The sequence below is a fragment of the Pleurodeles waltl genome, chromosome 5 (assembly GCF_031143425.1).
Source record: "Pleurodeles waltl isolate 20211129_DDA chromosome 5, aPleWal1.hap1.20221129, whole genome shotgun sequence".
Taxonomy (NCBI): domain Eukaryota; kingdom Metazoa; phylum Chordata; class Amphibia; order Caudata; family Salamandridae; genus Pleurodeles; species Pleurodeles waltl.
In genome coordinates this window covers 437,712,710-437,739,853 of record NC_090444.1, presented here as the reverse complement: position 1 = coordinate 437,739,853, position 27,144 = coordinate 437,712,710, and the positions used below count along the sequence as shown (strand labels likewise).

Sequence of the window (27,144 nt, the reverse complement as noted above, 5' to 3'; positions counted from 1 at the left end):
GTAAGAGCTCTGATAATAGCGTCTCTGATTATGCCAGGGCTACTACCTTAGTAGGGCTTGAATACGTGCAGTTTCAATCCCTACTGTAGCAATTTCCTTATTTTTCCACCTTTCTGCAGATCTGCATACTGGGGCTGGAGGAAGCAGTAAGCAATAGTTCCAGGGCTGGAATGCCTTTGAGTCTGCAAACCTACTAACCTGCATGTTTAAAGATTTTCACCAGCTTCTCTCTAATATTTTCCCATAATAAGAAAGGTTGGACATTTACTCCTGACAATGGCAGAATTAGAACTTCTTCCAGGGTTGGGAAGAAAGTGGCTGGAGGGAAAATGAACTTGCAAATGCTCAATAGATTTTCACATGAGCAAATCTACACATCGTATTTACCCATGCTAAAATACAGTTCACAAATATTTTATAGGGGTACGACATATACCATGGGTGCACTTTTGTGACTTTCTTTAAGAATTTGGGGCCACATGTCAGTAGGTTCAGATTTGCGACCCGCAAATTGCGAGTCAGAGAGACTCGCAATTTGCGAGTCAAAAATCCGAATGTAGGATGGTGTCCCTGACACCATCTGTGATTCGCAAGGGCTTCGCAAATGCCCACCTCATGAATAATCATGAGGTGGGTCGCAATTTGCGACCCCCTCACGAATAGTGTCCTGCTGGAGACAGCAGACCACCATGTCTGTGACTGCTTTTAAATAAAGCAGTTTTTTTGTTTTTTTTGTAATGCAGTCCGTTTTCCTTAAAGGAAAACGAGATGCATTACAAAAACGAAAAATGAAACGTTTTCGTTTCATTTATTCAGAGCAGGCAGTGGTCCGCAGGACCACTGCTTGCTCTGAAAAAATGTTTACAGTGACATTCACAATGGGGAAGGGGTCCCATGGGGACCCCTTCCCTTTAGCGAAAGTGTTAGCACCCATTTGAAATGGGTGCAAACTGCGATTGGTTTGCGCCCGCGGTCACAAAACAATCCTACATTGCACTGCGAGTCGCAATTAGGAAGGGAACACCCCTTCCTAATTGCGAGTCGCAAACCTATTTTGCGATTCGGTAACCAGGTTACCGAATCGCAAAACTGGGTTTGTGCATCGCAATGTGCTTTTTGCACGCCACAAACGGCGAAAGTCGCTGTTTGCCACATGCAAAAAGCTACCTACATGTGGGTCTTGGTCCCTAATTAGGTCTGGTGTTAACAAAACATTTTGTTTTTTATTAAACTTCTATTTCTCTCTCTTTCGGCTGGCTTTACTGTGAGCGATCGCATTCTGCTCTTCCACAAGGAGCATATTGGCACACAAAGTAGTTTTGTTCAGTGTCAGGAACTACAGTGGCAATCAGTGACGTAACGAAACTGGAGGGTGCCCCTTTGAAAAGAACATGGAGGAGCCCCCTCTCCAGACTCACTCAGGCCAGGTGCTGTGCTGAAGAGGCTCCCAGGAGGGCGGCTGCGGGGCCTTTGTTATGCCACTGGTGGCAACGTGTGCTTTTAGAGTTCAAAAATGTTTTGGTTTTTTTTTTGCCAGTGTTTGTTACAGTGTTGAGGGCCTGATAGCTCCCACAACAATAAAGTGTTACAAAAGCCATGTCAAAACAAGACACGCATTGACGAAACTAAAAGACTTATAAAAATATGTCAGATCAGTTGGCTTTGTCAGTGTTTGTTTATTTTCATGCTTCCCATAATCGTGTTGAAAATGATTACACTGATTTTCCATTAGAAATATTTTTGGGAAATACTAGCATGCACCAACACATTTTACTAAATGACACTTCATTTGCATCTAATCAGAGAGCATTCTGGGAGCATTATACTTAGCCTCATAGCCTAAACTTTTCAAACATGTGTATACACTTTTTGTTTTTTTGTACTGGAACCAACGTCAGTAGTGAAGTGTGACCTTAAAACATTTATTTACAGCACTCACCCTAATAATGAAGGATTTCAAATAATGAACCATAAATACAAGTTCGAACAGCATTATCTTTTGGAAACACATTACCTCAACTACAGAGAGTTCCACTCTCTGTAAACAGGCAGCCAAAGGGTTTGTGCTGCAGAGGGTCGGGCCTACTTGTCCCAAGGACAAAGTAAACATAAAAACTTGTTGCCCTTGATAGGAATTCCACATCCCTGGGCTCTAGGGGGACATCCTGGTATAGTTGCCACACAAAGAGCTCTCTGAGACCGAGTTTGCTTTCCATACCTAGAGGAAAGGGTTGAAAAGGACCTCAAGGCCTGTCACATGGACAATTGGCTGTCAGCCTATGTTGCTCAACAAATTCTGAAAATGTCCGAACTCCTTAGACATGCATAGGAGAGAATAGCCATTGGTTTATTTGGTCCTCTTGATAATGGACATCATCTAATGGTGATTGTAGATGAATAGTCACATTTTCCTTTGGTTGAAAGTGTCTCATCCCCAACTCACGAGTGAGTTATCGAAAAACTAGATCACATATTTGTGACATGGGGTATCCCAGCCACTGTTAAGTCTGATAGTGGCCCTTCCTTTAATAGTAAATAATTTTAAAGAGTTCTTGGAGCATCTGAACATCAAGCATCAAAAGAGTACACCTTTATGGCCGCAAGTCAATGGATTTGTTGTGCATTTTATGAGCACACTAAAGAAAGCAGTTCAGCATGCAAATCTTGAGAAGCTCAGTTTGAAAACAGTATTGAATTCTACATTACAAGCTTATCGTTCAACACCTCACTCGACCAAAGTCCTGTGACTTTGATGTTTGGAAGAGCAATGACATTCAAGTTACCTCAATGGACCACCAAAAGAGACAAAAGGGAAAATATGATTTGTACAGGGGACTTGGTTAACAAGCAGAAAATGAAGGCTTATGCAGACAGGAGGTGACATGCAAAGGACATCTTGTTTAGAAAAGCAGATTTGGTGATCGCCCAACAGATGCCCAAAAGAACATTTGATTCTCCCTATGATGCTGAACCTCTCCAAGTGATGTCTATCAAGGGACATATGATGACTGCCCAGCGCCATGGGAAGTCTGATACCAGAGGCTTTTCTCACTTTAGGGGTGTGTTTCATCTGTCTTCAATTCGAAATGTGATAGAAAGACCTACTTTGAAAATTCACCTACTGCTGCTGACTCTTTACCAACTATAGTTATTCCCGGCATTGAAGATGACAGCTTCCAGCAACTAGATTAGGTCGTATGATCAAAGTGTGATAAAGATTGCTCTAAGAGATATAGTTGTACATTTCTACATATATTTATATGTGTATGTCTACTGATTTTCAAAAATTTTTAATTTTTCATTTAACAGAGAGGGCGATGTAGTGTCTTGCATGTTTTAAAATGGAACCTTTCATGGTCCTAATGGGCTCTGTATCAGAGTGACATAATCTGTAGAATAGAATGTAATGAAAGCTTGGTTTAGAATGTGGCAGTTCACAGGTACATGATGAAGAATAAAGACGTGTGATTTATAGCTCCGTGTGTGGTGTAGTCATTGGCTGGTAAGCATGCGGGGACAATACACTGGTGAGCCCCACCCTGGGGCTACTAGTTCTTCTGTTTTTCTTTTGTAAGCTAGTGGCAGCATGGGGAGCCAACTCCTGTGCTGCTGTGCCAAGATGCTTCTTCCGGTTTGGGTTCCCCGGTTTTACCCTGGACACCCATAGTGTCTTCTGTTTTTTTACTAATGGCAGCAGGACCCCAGTTCTAGGGTGCGCAGCCGGCTCCCCGCCCGACTAGCAGTCCATGCCGGTGTGGCAGCTGGCTTCATCTTGCTCGCTCCATGAGAGAAGGAGTGCATGCATGTGCCCTCGATAATGGGGAGTGGGAGGACACACCGAAAAGTGTAGGGTACATCGCAGCACCCCCCCCATCTTCATGCTCTCCTTCACTCATGCAGCAGCACCTGGTGAGATTGGGAGGGCGGGGTCCTGGGAGCAGAAATCACTTTAGAACGTGGCCCCCACACACACCTCTCCCCAAATATATATATATATAAGTAATTGGGGGTCTTGAGGATCCCTTGACCCCTTCCGTGACGCGACTTGTCAAGATTCGCTCGACGGATACATTGCTGAGTTTTTTGATTGGTCAGACTCTGTTGACCCAAGTGTGACGGCACATACATATTCACACTTACGAGTTGAGGCGTTTGTGGGCCTTCCTGTTCCTTCTTAATGACCCATAAGTTACAGGCGAGCGGTGCCATTTATTTTCTGTTTAAGTGGCAGAAAATATAAGCCAAGTTAATTGGGGACAGCCCTTTACTGGTAAAACCCGATTCATCTGCTTCACTCCAGTGAGCCATTATTTTAATTATGAGCGTATGAAAGGTGCCTGCTTCGGCCTATACTCTTTTGCTCTTGACACTTATTTTATTCGAACTGTGGGTTACTCCTCGAGTTAAATCTAATGTATTGATTTAAGATTAAATCAGATGTCTCATTTGAATGTTATCATTCTCACATTGAGCTCGTATTTTGTGCGTGTTTGTGTAACCTCAAACTCAGAACCTTATGACCCCCGCCCCCCTTACCCTCCTGCCCTCTCTCCCGAAGCAGCACACAGTTTACAATCTGTTGTCTTTCACAGCTCAGCTGGAGGCGAGTCTCGGAACGTTTTACGCGCCAACGAAACCTCTTTCCGACACCACTGTGCTGGAGTACCGAGACCCAATCAGCAGATACGCAAGACGGTTCTTCCACCATCTGCTCAGGTGATTGACAGAAAAAGCTTTGCCGGAGTTTACAAGCACTCGCATTTACAAGCAGTTCTTGTTTGAGGCTGTGTTTTCTGTGGTGCGCCTGTCGTGGGGGGAAAACAACTAATGTTGATGAGATCGGCACTTCGTTTCCCTTAAGTGTACTTCAGTGCTCTTCTGTCGTCAATACAATAACATTCGACGGTGTCCCAGATTTCAGGCGATAGAAAGGCAGCACACTTTACCCGAGATGAATGACGCTCTTCTCCAGCGCTGACAGCTGGAAGAGTTTACCAGAAGTAGTTTCAAAATGACCTGACAGCCTTTGAACCATAATTTTACACATTCACATAAAACACATTTTACAGCTCTTGTGGAATCTCTAGTTTGTAAAGTGCTGAAATATCACAGCTATTGAAAATCACGTTGACCTGCTTTAAAGTTTGGTGGTACCTGTGACAGAAGTGGTACCGCCTTACTAGAAGTGCATAATATCCTATGGAAATTGTAATAAAAAATGCGGAGGCTCTCATCACGTTTGTGACAGAGTAGTCCTCCGCCGAGGTCTAAATCAGGGCCTTTGTGTCTTTTAAGTCATCTTTGGGGCGATGCCCTTTATCCCTCAGATTTACTCTTCTAACTCCATCCTTAACTATCTTATATTATTTAACCATTCTGGTTTACAGTGTATATTTCTTACATTGCATTGCCATGTATTGGCAGGTAGCCCCTTAATGCATTGGCACACAGCCCCGCTCGTAATTTAGTCACTATGATAGGATACATTCCTCTGCAGCTGACTCCTGCGCTGCCGGAGAAGCTGCTGGACAAAGAATCAAAGTGGGCTCACGTGATAGGATGCTGTGGCTCCTCACGCATACTCATTTGAATTGTTGCTGTGATTTGCAGGGACCCTCTAAATGGCAACTCTCAGTATGTATGTGAGGTCACAGCATCCTATCACGTGCACACTTTCTGGTTTTGGTGGGGAGTCACCCCACTCTCATAGTTTAAGGGCTGCGATAGAGCTGGGATTAAAGCCTCAGCTCCCCTGCTCTCTAAATGCTGTTGATGTGCGCTCCAAAGGTCAGGGAGACGGAGACTCTCACAGCAAGAGGGCCTACAACACAGTGAGTCGCCATGCAGCAATATCGGTATGGCTGTGTTGTAGTCCCTGTGCTGTTAGATGTGATGAGTGTGTTTAACAGCTATTCAAAATATCAGCCCCAGGAGCAAGCGGTAATAGTGTATCATTTGTGTCTGCCTTTTTGTGTTTTTTGTGCATGTGGTGTCCCACGTCGTCTAGTGTCCAAGGTATATGGAGGTCACCGTGCGCATGATGAGGCGCCGCTCGCCAGTATTGGTTACCATTCTTTGCATAGTGTCAGCATCCTAAAGTTTATGAAGGTGATCCAGGGTAGGAGGGCAAGACTAACATTGGTTGCCCTGGCATATTTTGGGCCTTATTGGCATGATGTTCCCTGTCACTAGCACACCACAGATAATCCTAAACATATTCTGGTTATCTTTAGAATTATGAGGTCCATCCCTGACATAATGGCAACATTTATATTCAGTGGTCATCATGGATATCTTAAGTTTGTCCCTGGATTGATAGTGGCCTTGAAATAACGATGGCCACTCTTAGCAAATTGTGAGTACTTTTGACATTAGGGAGTCTTTTTCTGGCATCTTGGTGGTAATGGCATAATGGTGGCCATACTTGTCCTATGGTGGGTGTCTTTGACAATAGGGTTTATTTGATATGATGTTGCCCACCCCACACACAAGATTGCCTAATTTTGGTATATAAAGGATATCCTTATCGTTGTGGAGTGCATCCCTGGATCAGTTGTAGCAATGGTATAATTATCATTCATGGAATTTTGTTGGAGTTTTTGGAATAGTGGTTTGACCACTAGCATAATGATGCCAATTCCAACCATAGCGTGGACAACCTTAATATTTTTGAGTCCTTCCCTGGCAGTATAGCAGCCATGGCATAATGGAGCTCATCATGGCTGTGTTGTACTTTTGGGTGTCCTTGGTATATCACAGGCAGCTCGGTCATGTGATGCTTAGTACTTGATGGAAATGAATACCTTATGTTCTGATAGAAACTTCTAGCATCGGATTACTCACCATTTGAATATTCCCCAGGTGTCAGACTAGATCCGGAAACTTTTTTCATAGTAACTCTGCGTATGAAAAGGTTGCGCCACCCTACTCCGCACTGACACGTTCTGCTCTGGAAGTGACGTACGGGTAGGGTGAATAGAAGTTTAAAGCCAAAAACCGGGACATTTAACAAAAATGGAAGAAGGACTACAATTTTACTTCAACTGAGCGCATAGAATGACAGCGCTCATCAGCGTAGTATTACAGCAAAACCACTAAGAACATAAATGAAATGCAATTGTTTAAGCCTGCATTATGTCTGTTAATTAATTTGCTTTTTTCCAACAGATGCTACCTTTCTCTCCTTCGGAAAACATAAATGAGCTAAATTTCCCAGAATCTGCCAGGGCAGCTAGTGAAAAACCAGGACAGTCCGGGCAAATCGGGGACGCCTGGTCATCCTACGTGTGGCGCATGTAAAAGCACCTCTCCTGTGCACTGATGTCAGTTCCTTTCTTTTCATGCTTCTAAACGTGGATCCAGAGCTTTTCTTGTCCCTCACAGACTTTTTTTTTCTCGCTATTTTCCTTCAATGCCTTCCTCCTGAAGAAGTTAAAAATACTCACCCTGGCCCAGGCCTTGTTTGCTTGCAACCCAGTAGACTGGATGCTGGCATTGGATCCTCAGCACACCTATTTCCATGTTTCAGTACTGCCGATCCATTGGCACTACCTGCGGTTCATTAGGGGGGAGGAGCATTTTCAGTTTGCTGTGCTCCGCTTTGGTCTCACAATTGCTCCTTAGATGATCACAAAAGTGATGGCAGTGGTGGCAGCACACCTTCACATGTCATAGGTGCTAGTCTTCCCTTACCCCAATGACTTGCTGTTGAAGGTGGGCTCGCTGCAGGTAGTCGTCAACCACCTCCATCCTTCTGTTAACTTTGGGTTTCTCAATCAACATGCCAAAGTCACATTTGTTTCTTTCTCAGACACTCCCCTTCATCTGAGCCATTCTGGACATGGTTTATTTTCATTCCTTCCCACAGGAAAGAGATTTCAAGACGTTCAGTCTGTGATCCCGATCTTTCAGCCTTGGTCCCAGTGAGGTCAACTCTTAGGCTGCTGGGATTGATTGCATCCTGCTGGTCAAGCACGCTAAGTGGCATTTGTGGGCTTTGAAATGGGATCTGAGGTCTCATTGGGCCCAAAATCAAGGGGGCCTCTTTGACCATGTTCAGATTTCAGAGAAGACTGCAATTGATCTGTAGTGGTTGTTGCTGAACCCCAGTGGGGTCAGCAGCAGACCCAGCTCCTCTCCCCATCTGGAACCAATAGTGGTGATAGATGCATCACTCAAAAATAGGATGGCCATCTAGGAGAGGTGTAGCTCAGAAGCCTCTGGTCTCTGATAGAGTCCCGGCTCCACATCAGCCTTCTGGAGCTGAGTGCCATCTGCTTGGTGCTGAAAGCCATCCTGCCATCCATGGAAGGGAGGCTGGTACAGGTGCTCATTGACAAGACCACCGCCATGTGATACTGCAACAAACAGTGCGGGTGGACTCACAGACCCTGAACCAGGATGCCTTGCACCTTTGGAAATGGCTGGACCAACAAGGAATCTTCCTGGCGGTGAGCCACATGGAAGTATTATTGAATGACAGGGCAGACGAGCCCAGCCTTTAAACCCTGGCAGATCACGAGAGGTAATTACACTGAGCTGGCGCAGGGTCTCTTCTGCGAATGGAGGAAAGCCTTGGCTCGATCCGTTCGGCTCCACCAAGAACATGTCAGCATTTCTGCACATTGGAGTTTCCAAGGTGTTTTCCGCTTGCAACGCGTTCCACCTCGAGTGGAACGCAGGACTACTGTATGCCTTTCTGCTGATACCACTCCTGCCTCAAGTTCTCAAGAAGAGCAGGGCAAATCAGGATATAGTCATCCTAGTTGCTTCAGATTGAGCACAGAGAGTTTGGTTTCCAGATCTCTGGGCTTGAGCATAAGTCCTCCGTTCAGGCTGACCCTTTGGGAGGTCCTGAGGTCACAGCAACAGGGCAGGTTCTGCACCTGGGCCTACAAAACCTCCATCTTTGTGCGTAGAAATTTAGCAGTGGCAACTGAACACTTTTGACCTTCCCCCGGAGGTGGTTGATATAATTGTGGCAGCCTGGTGCCCCTTGACAAAAACTGTATATGCCTTTTGTTGGGACAAATTTGTGGCTTTGTGCAGCACTCACCAGATTGACCCCCTCCAGGCTAAACTGTTTGATGTTTTATCATTTGTTCTATCTCCCGTCTGGCAAGGCCTTGCAATGGGCAATTTAAGGGTTATCCTATGGCAGTCTAGGCCTTTTTACGGTTGCCTGATCAGCCCTCTTTGTTTAAGTCACCAGTTGTGATGTGATTTTTGAGAGGGTTACAACATGTTTTCTCCGCCTCCATTTGTGATGCCCAAGTGGGACCTCAATCTTGTCCTTACCTATTCATTGTGTACTCTGTTCAAACCACTCCACAGCTGGCCTTTAAGGCTTCCCACAGTTAAAACTGTGTTCCTGATTGCCATCACCTCTGCACGACATGTGAGTGAGCTTCAGGCTCCATGTGCTCATCCACTACATTTTTCCCCGATAAGTTGTTTTTGCGAACTAGATCTTCCTTTCTACTGAGAGATGTGATGCAAGTCCTGCCATCCTGCCCATTCTAAGATTGGATTCTAACTCTTTATAAAATACCAAGTCTAGGAATCTGCACTCGGATATATCAATTTTGCTTTTGGGGCTCCATGTCTAGAGGTGCAGACAATCTCTAAAGAAACTGACATCAGCACACAGGAGTAGTGCTTTTATGGGCCCCGCACATCATTACTGGAGTGGATTGGGGCCTGTGCAGAGCTGCACAGCGCCACCTTCCGGCACAGATGTACTAAGAAAAAAAAAACAATTCCAGTCTGACCCCTAGTGAATATTCAAAAGGTGAGGAAACTGCAGCTAGTCTCTCCCAGAAAGAGCATTAGGAAGGTAAGTAACCAAACAAACTTTTTCAAAAGGTTTTGCTTGAGGGAATTAAGTTTATTTATCCAAAATGGAACACTTGTTTTTGATAGCATGTGTACTTTCAGAAATGGACAAGCTAGTGATTGAGAACAAAACTGCATTCATAGTAACATTTACAAAGCTGATGTTTGAGTTGGTACTCATATTGAGATTGGGAGACATAGTGCTTAGATTGTTTAATGAGCTGCTTGGGTGCACTTGCTTCTGAGGCCATGATTCACTAGGAGACATTTAATTATTATTATATGTAGTGATAAAGCATTTTATTTTAATTGTTCTGTATGTGCTACCACCACTTACATTCCTTTCATTACAGGACAGGCAAAACACTGGTTATCTCTGATTCTCAGTAAACTAGACAATTGTAATAGTTTGCTGGCGAGTGGGGGGCTGTATAGAAACTGCTGCACCTTCAATTTAAGGGTGTACCTCACATCTCCAGAGACTTTCTCTAAATTCCTATCCTCTGCACTCTCATCCATAACCGCTGAACAACAGCGGATTTGCGTTGAAATATTGCACTAGATTCCATTTATGTGCCAGCACTTACATGGATGCTAGGCTTGTTGCAAGAAACAGGAGTGGACCAAGCTCTTGCAAAAGATTAAGGGCTAGATGCGCAAAACTTTTTTGCATTGAATCAAACGTTTGCGAACTTAGAAAGGCATTTCCAAAATGCACAAAGGACAAATTGCAATTCGCTAACCTGTTACTTAATCTGAATTTTGGTTTGTGAATCGGTATTTGGAAGGGGCGTGTTTAGGGCACCCCTTACAAATACCGATTTCATTGATATGAACTAAAATGTGGTTGCAAAACATTTGCACTTTACAGCAAACCCAAAGTTCGTGGTAATCCATTCACAAACGAGACGGGGTCCCAAAGGGACCCTATCCCCTTTGACAATGGCTGAAAAAATATATATTTTAAGAGCAAACAGTGGTCCAGGAGACCACAGCCTACTCTTAAAAAATGAAACTTTAATTGTTTAATTGTTTCTTTTTGAACACATCCCATTTTCCTCTAAGGGAAATGATCTGCGTTTTAAGGTTGCTTTATTTAAAACAAGCACAGACATGGTGGTCCACCATCCCTGTGATGGCAACGATTCGTAATGAGTCACAAATTGCGACCTTCATTATTAATATTTATGTGATGGGTCTATTTGCAACCCACTCTAAATCGCTATTTAGGGACTGGGAGCTTAATCTCTTTGTACATTAGTAATAGCGATTACCAAATAGCGATTTGCAAAAAAATCACTATTTGGTAATCGCTATTTCTATTCTTTGTACATCTAGTCCTTACCCATTAATTATTATTGTTTTTGTTTTTTAAACTGACGCACTGACCTTTTGCAAGTGTCAGTAATTATCAATATATTGCTATTTGCCTTACCTTCATACTGCATGCTTTAAAAAAAAGTCACATATTTTTCAAGACTACAATCAAATAGTAAATAAAAAAGCCTTGGCAGCCCCAGCGGTGCGTGGGCCTGAGCTCCAGGGGGCCGCCTCTGCACTGTGCACCGGCAGCAGGCCCCTGGCCCAAGAGCTACTGACTGGGTCTGGAGAGTGGGGGGCTCCCCTCAATGTATTCTACAGGGGGGTCCTCAAGTTTCGTTACACCATTGTCTACAGTACAGGACTTAGTTGACATCGAAAATCAATTAAACTTTTGGTGTAAGATCAAAATATCAAATCTATCAATTCATTTTTGGGAATTCCCACCAACAAAGTGTTATACCTGTTAAATCATTGTGAGCTTGTGTGTTTTGTAAAAGTAAACCGGTGTTCAACAACTTTACGTGGGTTGTGAAAGGTTACAATATTCCTTGAGGAAAAGACCAAGAGCTCTCCTTGCTCAGAATCAAGGACTCCACAGCTCGAACTCCTGCAAAGTAGTAGTAGCAAGAATGGTAATCTGTTTAACTGATATTCAGTTTGAATTGTGTTAAAAAAATGTAATTATTCCCGACCAATTTGTGAACCTATCACTTTCATGTGTAGTTTATGCCCCACCCCCAAAGGTACTTAACAGGCCTAACCCCTTATTTCCCATTAGTCGATCGTAGAAGACATATTTCGTTAGGCCTATATCCTACTGCTCAGTAACGTTTGGAATATCGTGGTGCAGACAATTACTGATTTTGATGCCCAGATTCCCAACCAATCTTATTTATTTGTTCCTTGGATTTGTTATTGCCACTGAGTTGATGATATAGCAAGGTTCCACCAGGTAGTCATGATCATTGCTTGCAGGTTTATTGCATAGTGTTGGAGGTCTCCCTGCTCACCATGTCAGGACTACATGCCTGCCAGCACACCACCACCATGCCCACCTGTTCATGTTCCTCTGTGTCTTGTTCTTTTTTCTCCTCTTCTTCCTCATCCCCTTCCTCTCTCTACACAGTCATCCCGGCAAGGAGCTGATTTTGCATAGTTGACTGAAACCCCTAAACAGAGTCGTATTTTTAGCTCTTGTTTGGAGCCTGTAAAGCCGATCTCCATTATGTGATGTGAAAACACCTCAGGACATTGGCGGGAAGCTGAGATTTTTCCTTATTGTTTGGAGTGGGAAGGTCAGTGAAAATACCTCACAAGCAGTGCTCTGCACAAAGCCCCACGATTTCCACTCATTCAGTAATGTTTAGACGTTGGCAGGTCTGCAGGAGAGAAAGGTTCTCTGATTGGATTAAATTATGAGAAAAGTGTGAGACCCTCTAATATCATGCCGGGGTTCATCCGTGGTCCTGTTAAATCAATCCTGACTGTGTCATGTAGACGTCTTTGCTACTAAATTACAGCTTTTTATTGAAGTGCCTAAGGTCTGTATTGACCCAAGACTGAAAATAATAAGAATTTGAAGGGAAAAAAAAAAAAAGCTATTGCTTTTCTTACGTCATCTCTATATTGACCCAGGGCTGAAAAAAATATTTTTTTTAAAACAACCATAATATTCCACTCATGTGCCATGTCTCAAACCTTGTCTGATGCATTGCTTGTTTGTATCTCATGTTAAACATTTTCAGTATAAATTAACTGAGATGGATCATTTGTTGCAATGCATTATAGATATTTTCCTTGTTCGCAGAGCTTGCAACTCTTTAAATATAAACCAATTTTCTGGCCGGAACAAAACTGTTTGAGTGAATGAAAACATGTACAAACACCAGAGCTTACTTGATAATGCAAAATATTCCACAGATAGATAAAAAATCAGGGAAACCTACCCAGACTGTAAACCATCATCACTGCGTAGGTGTCTTTGCCACCTGAATGATATCTCAGGACTGCCAGGTTCAACCTACTCTTCTCTACTCTACTCTACTCTGTGTTCTTTGCATTTAGGCTCTCCTTGGTCCTTAGCTTTACCTACACTTTCTTAGAGCTTTTCATGACCTTTCTGAATTTATTTATTGAGTGTATGTTCACCACATTTACTAGATGATTGTTCCATGCATTTATTATCCTTATTTTATTGCAGAGGTACAATGAAAAACATAAAAAGCATCAGATACAAAGACATCTTCGCACAGGAACAGATAGTAAATAGTGAAGTTCCAAAGCAAAGACATAAAGAATACATTGCTTTCTGATGCTGCTTAATCTACAATGCTGTTACTCACTGCTGACCATAAAACCTCCCCATAATTCATAGTTATTAAGATCACCCGATCTTCTCTGTATACATCCTCTTTCTGTCCCTGACATGCTGCATTTTGCCCCACCACTCAGTGAAGAATGGGACAAATTTAGAGCTCAAGTTTTATAAAAGTATCAGTCTGGCCCAACCTCATTGAGATAAATATTATCTTCTGAATTCTTTTAATTATCCATGGTATGTGACATGAAGCCCAATAGAACAAGTAAAGGGTTCTGCGGTATCTCAAGCTGCAATTCATCTTCCAAAAACCTAAATACTCTATTACAAAAGTTTCTTAGTTTAGAGCAGTGCCAAATCATGAGGTGCCAATTACCATTGTCTGTCTCATCACATCTGAAGCACTGGTTCGGATACTCTTTACAAATTCTGTTTTTATGAATTGGGGTCCGGTAGATAAGTTATTTTGAAAAAGAAATTGCATTTTGCGATAGTTTGCGCCCCTCAGAGTTTTAAAATGTAATTAATTGACTTACTACCAATTATCGTGTGACAATATTAACCCTTCCTCCTTAAGCTATTTAGCCTAGTGCCTTGAGGCACTTTTAAAAAGCCAGTTACAGATACATTCAAGATTAGGCTAGCTACAGCACTAAAATAAATTCTCTTTATACATCCCGTGGTCTGAGAAGAAAAACTAAATCACTCAAGAATCTGAAAGAGTATTTCCCAGACCACAAGATCAAACACCTTTTCAGCGCCTAAAAGAAAAAAAGCTGCGGGAATCTGTTTGGTAACACATATATCAGTGGCCTCAATTAGGTAGTTGGTATTGGTGTAAAGCTGCTGCCTAGCAACAGACCCATTCTGGTCTTCATGTATCAGATTCAAGTCTGATTTGTTCAGCCTATTTGCAGATCATTTCATTACCGTTTTATAGTCTGAATTAAGCAATGTATGAGGCAATAGGAATTAAGGTCTAGAGCATCTTTGTCTTTTTTTTAATAAGACACATTACCCTGAATTAATGGGGGGTGACTCACCCTTCAAAATAAAGTTAGCCACCTCCAATAAAAGAGATTCAAAAGATCTCCAAATGCCTTATAGAATTCGGTTTGGACTCCATCAGGCCCCCCCACCTTACCCTCAGACATGCTCTTAACTACTTCTGGAGGGTAAATAAGTTGTCCATAAAAATCGGTCATTCTCAGATAAAACTGGAAGTAAAATATCCTTTAGGAAAACATCCAGCTCCCCTGCCTCTTCGCTAGAGATGCCGTATATATTTTTAAAATGCTCCACAAAAATCTTTCCAATCTCCCACCTCTGATATGATAGTGACACCTGTCTTAGGGCATCTAACCATATTAATTGTATTAATATTACAGTGCTCCCGGGTTTGCCTAGCCATAAATCTCCCTGCATAGTTACTTTTTTCATAGAGTTGCTGCAGATATGTAGAATCTAGCACGTAAAGTTTGGCATAGTGGTACTCTGAGTGCCAGTTTTGCCTTGTCTATTGTATTTCTGTTTTCTCTAAACCCCACCCTAAGAAATTTCTCATTCTCCTTATTAATTTGATCTTCCCAACAGACTTTATTGGCTCCTCAAGAGCTCAGTCTAAATATATGGTTGAAGATCAGTGAAGGCTGCAGAAAGGCTTTATTAGCATCCCAAACCATAGTGACAGAAGCAGTGTCTATGTTTACCTCCAAAGAATTCTTGATGTCAACCTTGCAGGAACCCATCCAGTTCTCCTCATGCAGGTCAGTGGTTCCCAGCCTGTGGTCCAGGGACCACTGGGGGTCTGCAAAGCCTCCTCATGGGGTCCTCAACTTCTTAGAAAATTAAAAAAATATTAGCAGATTAATAAAGTGTATATAAACAAAGTATCTAAATGTACAATTGAACATTTTAAAACTTATTGTAAATGCCAAGGATTTTGAAATTGGGGGCTAAAATTTAAATTAGTATTTTCAGATTGATTCATGGGAGCAGTGCAGGTGCATTAAACAGAATACAATATGGATGATGTGTGGCTTTAATTGAATTTAGAAAAGCTCCAACCTTCCTATTAAGATTACATTTTTTATTTATATTTGTTTCCAAATTAAATAAAATGTGTAATCATTTGTGTATGTGTTTGACAAATGCTTGTTTCTGTATTTTTTGTGTATTGATTTGCCTTTCAAATCATCTACAATGTTTAGGCCGGAGTCCCCGACATCCAGTATTGACCCAGTGTGGGTGCCTGGATTCCAATAATGATTCAGTAGGGGTCTCCGGGTTCCTAGAATGATAAAGTTGGGGGTCCACAGAAGCGAAAAGTTTGGGAACCACTGATCTAGGTAATTCTTATTGAAAACCCACCTCTGAGGTTTGAATTTTGACTCCCTTCCCCATACCTACAACTCTAGCACTGAATGATCTTAAAAACTATTTGGCAGCGTGTTCAACCATTTGAAATTAACTGCAGAGGAGACTAAGAAAAGATCAATGTGCGACACATTTTTATATCGATTTGAAAAACAAGTGAACTCTTTTTTTTTTTTTGTCAGGGAAGGTTGTTCACCATAGGTCTGTTAGTTTTAACATGTTAGAATAAGTTTTAAAAATCCTTGCTGTATGAGACTTGTGCTGTCTCTTATTTCTAGTTAAAGAATCAAGACTTGGTTTTTATAGGAAATTAAACCTCCCCCTCATCAAATAATCCCACCTTCTATCGACCCTAAAGATTGAAAAATGTTGCTTAATGGACCAGGATCATCTTCAGCAGGTGCATACAGACAAATCCCAGTTGATAAGGGGGAGTCTGTCGAGCAATATACCCAGCACCATTGACGCTCAGCCTGCCATAAATTAATTTCAACTCTTACGTTCTTATTAATGTCTATCAACACCCCTGTATGGGCAACTGCAGAAGAGAAAAAGCACTTAAAACCAGCCAAAGCCTTAAACATACTAAACGTATTCATCTTACTGTACGGGGTGTGTGTCTCCTGCCTGATCATGACTGGCAGATTATGCCTTAGAACCCAGGCTTCTATAGCTTGCCTTTTCCGCCTATTATTCAATCGATTTGTGCTAAAAGAAAATACCTTAATTCTAGCAAATATCAATTCATTTTGTGCAATATTGCTCAAGTTCTTATGCTAACATAAAATTTGAAACAAAGAGCATATTAACAAAGCAGCAATACGAAAAACACAAAGTGCATCCTTAAAAGAGCAATAATGTGCATTGCATGTAGTCCATATCTACTTCCAACTTCCTGGAAAAAACACATCCTGTGCACCTCTTTTTTTACCTGCTGTATCTCTTTCCCTCAGACACCCAATCCTATCTCCTCTCTCAGCTACCACCCCCGTTCAAGTTATGTATTTCCTTCTGCGCTTTGGGATCGATTTGTCCTGCTTTTAGACCATATCATCCACATCTGACCCCCTTTGCTTGGCTGTTGTTTGACGGGTGCCAAAGTCCTAAATTCTGATTTCCATGGCCTCTATCTAGCCTCACTTCCATTCTACTCACATTAAGACCAGATGGAGCAGATCCAGATTTTATTGCTGTCCGGACCTTCGGAATCTTTACAAACTGACGTATTATGCAAGCCTGAGAGGCATAGGGGGTGGTGTTGGCTGTGGTGAGCTCAATGGTTCGGGACCCTGATGCGAGCCTGTCAATTCTACCTTGCCACTGAATGAGCTTGCTGCATAGGGACCACTCCCAAATTCCCAGCAACAACATTCTGATGATATACATGCTGCACTGGGGGGGGGCTCTCTCGATCCCCTAGATGAAGTGCTGTCCTGTTTAAATTGTGCAGCCTGAGCTTCCTGTTCGGCAAGAATTTGTGGTGGTAAGCATCAAGGAGAGCAATGGGGGATCATTTTTAATATCATACACAGCGGGGTTCACTTACCCCAGCCACAGATCGCTTCTTTCAGTTAGGCGGATTCCCCTTCTCCATTACCTGGGAATTTAACTCTGTATCCATTGTGCACCAGGCAAGAGGGTTGGTGGCCACCATTCCCACCTGCCCCTGCGTTTGGGTGCTCACCTGTGCTGCAGCGGTATGCCCCTGTCTTTTTCTGCTCCCCATCTGGGTTCCTGTCACTGGACTCCATCTCCCCAGGGTGTTGTAATTTAGAGTCCCCTGCAAGAGATGAAACCTGTTAATCTGTGTGATTTAGTTCCAGCAGGATTTGGCTTCCTCTTCAGCATCTCCATCGAATGATGCAAGTAAAACAGGCACAGAAAAGGAATGCACACCAAAACATATATGGTTGGGAGAGGAGGAAAAAAGCCAGAGAGAGCTCAGATAAAGCCTTCAAAACAGTGGCTAAAGCCTTAATACATAAGCAGCAGACAAGCCAAATATCCAATCCTCTGAGAGAAAGAAAGAGGAGAAGGAGAAGAGGGAGAGTTAGAAGGTATTCTTCTGGAATTGGAAGGCACGTGAAAAGCTTTACAACAGTTCTAAAGGCAATTAGGTCAATTAAACATGAGGTGTGCATTTGAACTGATTTAGTGTTGGTGGCTCCCATTGATCCTGCTGCCCCAGCCATTATGAACACAGAACAAATTGAGCCACGCTCTCAATCTGGCAGGGCAGCGTTGCTGGCAGCACTGCATTGGGGATTACGAGTCCCCTTTCTGCCAGCCTTTGCATGGCGGTAGCCCTGCCAGGCAAAGGCTGTCGGAAAGAGGGTGCAGGGGCCCCCATGGCCAGCCCCGTCATGCTTTCCACTGCCCATAATTCGGGCAGTGGAAAGCGTGACAGGGCTGTGCATGGGGGCTCCTGCACTGACCATGCCAAGTCAATGTTAAGGTCCTGCTCACCGCAGGGCCAGCGGTGAACTCTTGATAGGGCAGTGTTTAGACCGCAATGGCGGTCTCCTGGCGGTTTGAGTTTGGCAGGTGGCCTCCACACCCACCAAACACAGAATAAGGGCCACAGTCCTTCAATTTCTGGGCTTGGTAGAGGGTTAGGTCGCAGTCCATACTTCTGGCTTTGGCTGCCTGGCTCCTGACTTAGAGGAGTGTTGGTGTCTATATTCCCTAGCCTCATAGCCTTCCAGGGGATTGTCGCTCTTGGCACTGCCACTGCACACTTCTGCTCCTCTTGTGTTAAGCCCTGGGAAGGGCTGGGCTCGGTGATGCTTGCTTCAGACGTGTCATTCAGTAACTCTTGGCTGCACCCTGGCTTATTGCCTAGGGCCCAATTCGCCTCAACCAAGAGACATTCCTGGCTACTGTGGATTGTCCTCGCTGAACTGTAACCATCACCCCTTAGATGTTAATGAACTCCCACACCTCTTTCTCAAATGGAGTACGAAACTTCTACCCTGGGTGTCTATCTTAAAAATGATCACCTCGTCCCCACCCCCAGATCCGGGGCCACTTGCTGTGCGTACTTGACTCATGCGGTCATTCATGGCTTTTCTCTTCTCCTCAGTGGCCTGCATGTCAATGGGGGCTGGGTTCCGACTAAGTCCTGTGGGGATGACATCGCAGGTCAGCCTTCCCATCAGCATCTCACTTCGTCACATCTTGTGGTGCTGTGTGGTGTTTACCCATATGCTCTCAGGAACCGGTGTAACCAGCACTCCATGTCCTCTTCTTGTTCCACTCCAACCCATAGTGCACTGTTTAGTGTGCACATAAAGTGCTCTACTTCCCTGATAGCCTTTGGCCACTGCGGGGTCACTTATCAGAATGCTAGGTCAGCATGGGTGCTCCAGTCTAACAGGGTGTCGTGTTTTGCCAGGGTCCTCAGTGGCTTCGATAGTGTTGCCAGACTTGGAATGAACGCCCACAGTAGCTGACCATCCTGAGTAAGCTCCTAACCTCAGATGCTGTTAGAAATGGGGTTTTTGGTTGGCTGGGATATGCACGTAAGCCAGGCCGAATTCACCACTCTAGTCAGGGCAAGGAAATTACAAACCAAAGATAACCTGTGGTGACCCCCCTGGTAGCTTGTTGCAAAGCAGTCAGGCTTGTCCCCAGAAGCAATATGTAAAGCGTTTGCTCAACACCCTCACACCAATGACACAAAAAATACACTACAAAAGAGACTCCACGTGTGCTTATATAAAAAATATTGAATATATTATACATAACCTATACCAAAACGACATGAATCATAGGTACTGTACAGAAAATGCAATTACTGTGATAAGGCTCAGGTTGTAACAAGACATGAATTACATAGCCGGTACAAGAGATGTAAACTTGCTTAGGGAAGCACATGAAACATAATACATATAGCCATGAAAACCCAGGCCACTGTGCCTCTGCGCTTCTATTATGCAGGTTACAGCAATTCTGCGAGCCTTATTAAATCCTGTGCATTCGTGCAAAAACACTGGCGCACCCACACTCCTACTAGTTATTATGCAGTAGTTTGTAACTCTTCACAGAGGCGACTGCACACCTCTCCTGGGGGTCGCTCTGGTGATTCCCAAACCTCTGCACGCCATGCCACGGGCCCTCCCTAAGGAGAGAGGTACACTAGAATATCGCTGGGGTGATCCTCCTTGGGTCCCGCCCCGTGTGAAGATTCATCAACAGGGCTGCTGCCTGCGAGCCTGCAGCACAGCAGAGACAGGTGATTGGGAGCTGATCTTGGCAAAGTGGATTTCCTCCCTGCCTCCGAATGGGGAGCCGCGCTAAAACCAGACTCTGGAAGTCGGGCGGGGCTAGAGCACAAGTGCAGCTCCTTGCTTCCAGCCGTGCTCAGAGGGTCACGCTGAGATGCAACTCAGGCCAGCAGGCAGTGCTGGGGCATAAGCGTTGTTTGTTTGTTGTAATCCAGGGAGTCCTTAAGTGCACCCAGCAAATAGCAGTCAGCAGGGCAACAACAGAAGAGCAGTCCAGATGAGTCCTTTGTACAGCACAGCAATGCTTCTGACAGAGGTTTAGTCCCAGTTTCAAAAGTGTACTAAAAATCATGGGGTCAGCGCCCCTGTACTTATATTCAAAAATGCCTTTGTTCAAGGGTTGATTTCAAAGGAATCCTTTTTAATGTAACAAGACCTCTTTCAACCCACCTCTGGCTCCTAACATCAGTAGGAAGTAAATCAGCCCTTTGTGTGAGAGCAGGACACAACCTACTGACATGTAAGGTGTGTACGACCTCTCCCAGCCTAGGAAGACTATCAGTATCCAGATGCCTCTCCTGTCACACCCAGCCCCTCCTGTGTTGTGGCTGTCTGGAAAGTATGCACAAAGTGTAGCTGCTACTCTGCCCTAAATGTGGGTTGGAGTCAGGCTGCAAAGCACTAGAGTTATAAGCACAGAGAAATGCCCTCTTTTAAAAGTGACATTTCTAAAATAGTAATGTAAAATCAAACCACACCAGTATGCAGGATTTCTCACTACCACTCCTAACATACAAAGCATGCCAACGCTACTCCTTCCAGATCAGAAATTACCACTTTAAAGTATATAAGGAAATTCCCGATGCTAACCTATGAGAACAGCAGCTCTCACAGTAGTGAAAAACGAAATAGGCCGTTTGTCACTACTAGGATTTAAAACATAAAAGTACATGTCCTACCTTGTACACACACTGCGTCCTGTCTGTAGGGCCTACCTGAAGGGTGACATAGGTATAGTAAAAGGGGAGTTTAGGCCTTGACAAGTAGTTTGAAATGCCAAGTCAATGTGGCAGTAAACTGTGCATGCAGGCTCTGCAGTGGCAGGCCTGCGACAGGTTTGAAAGGCTACTTCTGTTGATGGTGCAATCAGCGCAGCAGGTCCACAATTAGCATTTAATTTACAGGCCCTGGGTATATGTTATACCTCTTTGCAAGGGACTTACAGGTAAATTAGATATGCCATACATACCATGTTTTAGGGGAGAGGCCACATGCACTTTAGCACTGGTTAGCAGTGGTAATGTGTCCAGAGTCCTAAAGCCAACAAAAAAGAGGGTCAGAAAAATAGGAGGAGAATGGCAAAAAGTGTGGGCAATAACCCTTCAGAAAGGGCAATTTCCAACAGATATGTTCTATGGGACAGCTGCGTTCCATATGGCTTTGACTTATTTTGGGTCTGCTCGTAGGCCTTTGCTCGATAAAAGGTATCCAAAGAATTCAATGGAGTTGGTGTAGAACAGGCACTTTTGTTTATACAGGGTTAGCCCACAGTCTGCTAGTCTTGTGAGGGTCAATCTGAGCCACACATGGTGGTCCTTAAGCGTGTCAGACAATATTAAAATGTCATCACTGATGTTAATCACTCTGACCAGGCCAGAGAAGTCTCACGGATGACATTCTGAAACACCTCTGCTGCTGCTGATAACCCAAGCTCAAACGCCTGTCCCTGCTGAGCCCACATATGTTGAGAAAGTGGTTATGTAGTGGCTGGATGGGTCAAGCTCTAGTTGGTGGTATCCCGTGTTGAGGTCTAACTTTGAGAGCCACCTGGCCCGATGAGTTTCGCCACTATATCGTCCACAGTCGGGTTATGTGGCGCTCCCTTATTATGGCCTAATTCAGGAGCTGCATGTCAACACCCAGTCTGATGGCTCCAGGTTATTTAGGGTTGGGGGCTATTACGAGAGGTGAGACCCAAGGCGTGGGCCTGTAACTTTCTCAATCACTCCTTACTGTTCCAATTAGTTGAGCTCTTTTTCTACTAGCAGCCACAGGTGGAATGTCACTCGTCAGTGTCTGAGTGCAGTGGGCTACACAGTCATGTCAATGTGCAGCTTTACTTCGAAGTCTTTCTAGTATCCCAGTCTTCTCATAGTTTGGGGAACTCCTGCAGAATATCTGAGGCATGTGATTCATGCACCTGCCGTGCAGAGAAGACTAGCTTCAGGTCCTCTGCAGTATGGCACCCCAGGAGAGTGTCCATTTTGTCTTTGGTTATGTGAAATTGGGCCCAAGTTGATTTTCCGTCTCATTTTACCACTTCTATGACTCCTCTCAGTGTTGGAGGCTGTGTGCCCTTGTACATTTAGGTTCGTACCTTGCTCGCCGCTAGCTTAGGTCGTGGCCTAATTCTGTCAAACTGGGCTGAACCCATGACATTGACTGATGCACCAGTGTTGATGAGAGCTTTGATTGGGATACCTCCGATGTCAACTGTGCAAATTGGCGGAGGTCGCTTGCGGTTACCATCTCTGTCAGGAAACAAGTTGGTGAGGACTTCCTCATCATCATCGGTTTTGGGCGCGTGACAGGGTCCCGCTATTTCCATCAGCCCAACAGCAGGGGCAGATGGAAATGGTGGGACAGATGGAAACTGTGGCCACAAAGCCACCTGCTAGGCTGTCTGGCCTCTTCCTCTTCCTCTTCTAGGGACAACTGTTGCAGTGTTGATCGCCCCCCCATCCTTTATACCCCACACCTGCGCCTTGTCCACTGCTTTGATACCCCTTGGCTAAGTTAAACATGCAACCACACTTCAAACATGCATTTCTTTTTGCTGACCACACGTTGGGCATCCGGTGCATCAAGCCACAATTGCCGCATCCCTTCTCGGGTATGTTAGTGGCCTGAAGTCGAGTGGGACGTCTGTGGATGGCATCCACCTGTGCTTCTTTCACTTTCACAGCCCGGTTAGTGTCTGCTGAGGTTATTCCTCTCGCCAATGCCACCTCCATGTCTTCAGCCCTGCCGCATACCAGATCATGAGATCTTGTCAGTATCAGGATGTTGTCTAAAGATATGCCTGGCTGTCGCAGTATAAGTTTTCTGAGGGTTCGACGACCAGCAGCCCTAGATCAGCTGGGCCCTGATTTCATACGGTTGGTTGATGTTGGTGCAGCTGCTTGTCAGTTTCTGAAGATGAGCGTAGAAGACATCTACAGATTTCTTGTTTGCTTGCCATGGTTGTCTCAGTTTGAACCACTCATAATCAGGGTTCAGCTGTGGATTAAAGTGGTGGTTCAGTGCTGCAACTGCTGCATCGAAATCATCATCCCGACCTATGTTGAGGAGGTGTTCGAACAGGTCATATAGTTCTGCAGAGCCAAAATGGAGCATCATTGATCTCTTCACTGCCCCGTCTGTTTCCTGCCTGGCACAAAAGTAATGCTGCAGGTGCCCAATCCATTGGTGCCATTGGGGGCGGCCATGGCAGGGTCTACCAAATGACTGAATGGCGGCATCGTCGAGATTGAGGAGTGCGTGCAATGTGCCGGAGTTGGTATTGGGTGGTTCCTCATTGTGCTTATGTATTTTGTTGTCCCATCTGCCACTCACGTTCACAGGTTGTGTCCCCCCTTTTGGTGTGTGTTGGCCTCAAGCTTCATACTTTGGTGTGAACCTCTGTGTAGTTGGTAGATGTTGCACCTCTCCCCTCGGTCTGACCATTCGAAAGAAGAGGGACTTTAATGTCATCCTTCTTTCTCCAGTGCTTCTTGCCATCTCAATTCACTATACTGATCTTGTTCTTTTTTTTCTTTTCTTTTGGAGCTTTCTTTGATTTTTCATGATTCTCACTGTCGTACTCTTCCCTCTTTGTGTGTGAGGAACTGGAGGCTTGTCTGTGCATGCCTCCTCGGAGAAATCTTCCTCTTTCTCACTCACTGTCTTTTTGCTGTCTAGTGGTGCTTCATCGGAGGCCTTGCTGAACTTTCACTACCATCGAGCCTGGGGTCTGCAGCACATTGGGTGCAGAGCGGCTGCACATCAGCAGATAGAGCTGCAGTCACCCACCTCCACAGCGTTCTGCCTTTGCACACCAGTAGACCCTGCGACTTGTGAAGTCAATGCTACAGCACTTTCAGTATACCTCACAGGCTCAGATGCACCCGTTTTCACCAGCAAACGGACTCTCCACACCATTCGGCCTGTCAGCATGGCTCTCAGGCGAAGCAGGTAGCCTCTGACATAACATTCTCCTCTGAAACGGCAGGGGGAGAGCCGCTTTGTTCACCTGCCTGAACTGAACACTGCATGTGGGGTCACCTTCCCATCCTCGTTGCCAGTGTGGTGTTTCTCTTTGTGTAGTGCCAAGGCCGCAGAGGCTGTATGCAGCAATTAATTGAGACATACACACTAGGCAGATGGGTTATCACGGATTAACCATGAACGACCATTCCGTCCTTTATTTGTACCCTCGGGTCACGCCCGGCCCTTGGGATGTATGTTGGATACAAGTTATCATAGAGGCTGGCTGGCACTCTACGTGAGTGATCCAGCCTTTCAAAACTGCCAAATGCTTTCCGCCTGTGTGTCGCTCATCTGGCTGCCGGGTGCACCAAACAAGCAAGCTCCAGCAAAGCCCTACTGATGCCACAGCCAATTCCACTACTGATATCCTCCAGCTTCAAGAGCCACACGCTGCATTTTGCAGCCCACACAGAAAGGCGCCAAATCCGCCATGATGGGAGTCTTAGGTGTATTACCCATCAGGAAGGTGCTTTCCATCACCTGCTTAATCTGAGTCCCTAATACCCTTTCTATAAAAAAAATCTATAAATGTTACTCTTCTGCTTCATCTTTTTCTCTTTTCTGTACTGTGCAGCTACCTCCACGTCTAAAATTATTCTTATGCAAAAAAAAATGCCTCTTACATATTGTATGGTTCTTGTGCTCCTATCATAGGACTTCTGCATTAAACTAAGCACTAATGTTGGCAGCTCAGCTTGGGGCTTCTTGCAAACTTTATGAATTGCAAGCTGAGGACTCCCTTTATGGGACAATTTAATCATGATCCTTCCTTATCAGGTGTATGTAGATGTACAACCCAGCCTTTCATGTCTGTTTCTTTCCTTCTCCCAACTGAATGTTCTTTCTTCCAATATTCATCATGTGTCCTCTCTGCATAGTTACAATGATTAACACACATAAGGACTGTATATGAGAAAGAGGAACATGTTCCACCATGGTGTATCTCAGTCTGTTATCGTTCCGATAGCAGAGCAATGTACCTTTCATTTTGCCAATACAAAACAAGCATTTGCAAAGACAAAAGCCCTGGCAATGGCTGCCAATCTTTTGGCTTTGATAGTGCTTGTTTTTTTTGTCATGATTTTTGCAAAACTTTATTGTTGGGGGAACTGACAAGCTCTAGTCAATATTTAAAGAAATTGCAGAAAGCAAAAGTATTTTTTGTCATAAAAATAAAACATTGCTATAATGGTCACAGGCACTGAAGGGCACTACTTTTAGCCTAGATCTGCTCTCTGTGAAAGAGCAAAATGCTGTCTCTCGCAGTGAAGTTAGGCAGTGGCTGAACTGGGTAGATTGCCTTGTGCTTTATGCTGTAGTCAGTGGTTGGAAAAAAAATGTGAGTGATGCAACAGTAGACCAATGCATGAAGAGGGCTAGTTGAAAGCCTGTATGAAGTATATCACATGAATCATATTAGTAACATCAAAAGGTCTTGACAAATACCAGACCTAAAAATACTGGCTTCATAGGCAATAAGTCAGTCTAGAGAAGGCAAAACGTCCTGTTGTTGTTAATGGGTTAGAACGCTGAAGCATTGAAATTTTAAGGTAGGACTGTTATGTTCCAATGTTTTGCATGTTTTGTAATGTCGTTACAGTGCGTGCTGTAGATTGTTATCATTTGAAATGGCCACGGGCTGTCAAAGGGAGAAGGATTTGAGAGGCAGACACCAGCGTGTCTCCTTCCCGGTTTGATTACCAATAAACTTGTTAAAATACTCATCACGATGCGGAGAATTTTTCACTGGCGACAAGGGTTTGTGAGCACTGACCGGGAGGAGAGACGGTGATATCTAGTTATTCCAGGCACGGACTGGCGTTTTGGACGGCGGACGCAGCGCTTCCTGGGGCGAGATATCTTCTGTGTGGAGTGTTCCGGACTTCGTTCTCGAGCAGTGCGTGCTGATTTTACAGGAAAAAGCAAAGATAACAAGCTATTGAAGCGGCAACGCATTGTGGATTGCTGTGCGCAAGCAACGCTTCTAAGGATTGAGCGTCGTGAGGCTTGTAATGGTTGCTAGGCAACAGAAGGCACGTGTGGAAAGCTTCTAAGTAACAGCAGGAGCCTCAACATTTTTGGGCACCCGGCACTGCTCACGGCTCGGGCTGTTTCCAAGCAACAGAGAGGCAAAGAAGCAACAGGAAAGTATTTTCTAATTCCAGTGTATATACAGTGTATTCTTCAAGTACTGCACAGTGGCTCTACTACTCTACTACATCAATGGATATGTGAGAGTTTGAGGGATCATTCCAAAGCATTTGTTGTGTTACATTACAGTGCTGTGCATAATTAGGAAGACCACTGCGGTATATCATTTTTGTTTTGATTATTTTAGTCTGATGTACTATGCGTTTTTCCAGTTTTGTATAACAGTGACGATTTTATTCCATGAGTGCTGTGATGGAAGGTTTTACTGTGCCAATTTTTTTTTTTACACACTCCTGGCGAACCAATTACACTGTGGGAATACTGGAAAGAAGTTTTTGAAGCCTATGTTTTGGCTGTGGGCTGAGATACATTTACAGCATCTAGGAAATTGGCTATGTTAAAACATTGCTTGGGAGCGGAAGGAAGACATATTTTGAAACATTTGCTGTAATCTGATGAGTAGGAGGATCAGGATAGTGATGAATATGAAATTGCAATGGAAAAATTGGATGCCAATTTTTGAGAAAAAAAAGAATGTTGTTGTGGAGCGATTCAAATTTTTGAAGAGAAGCTAATTACCTGGAGAATCAGTTGACAGTTATGTGGCGG

The 27,144-nt window shown here is 44.2% G+C and overlaps 1 protein-coding gene across 7 annotated transcripts in view; it reads left to right on the top strand.

The window, feature by feature from the left end:
- Positions 1-27,144, top strand: part of WDPCP (WD repeat containing planar cell polarity effector) — a 2,103,513-nt gene that overhangs the window by 1,274,615 nt on the left and 801,754 nt on the right. For all 7 annotated transcript variants that reach the window (XM_069234220.1, XM_069234221.1, XM_069234222.1 and 4 more), the window contains one exon: positions 4,593-4,716. In XM_069234220.1, coding sequence (XP_069090321.1) covers positions 4,593-4,716 — 124 coding nt within the window. The remainder of the gene's footprint in view (positions 1-4,592; positions 4,717-27,144) is intronic.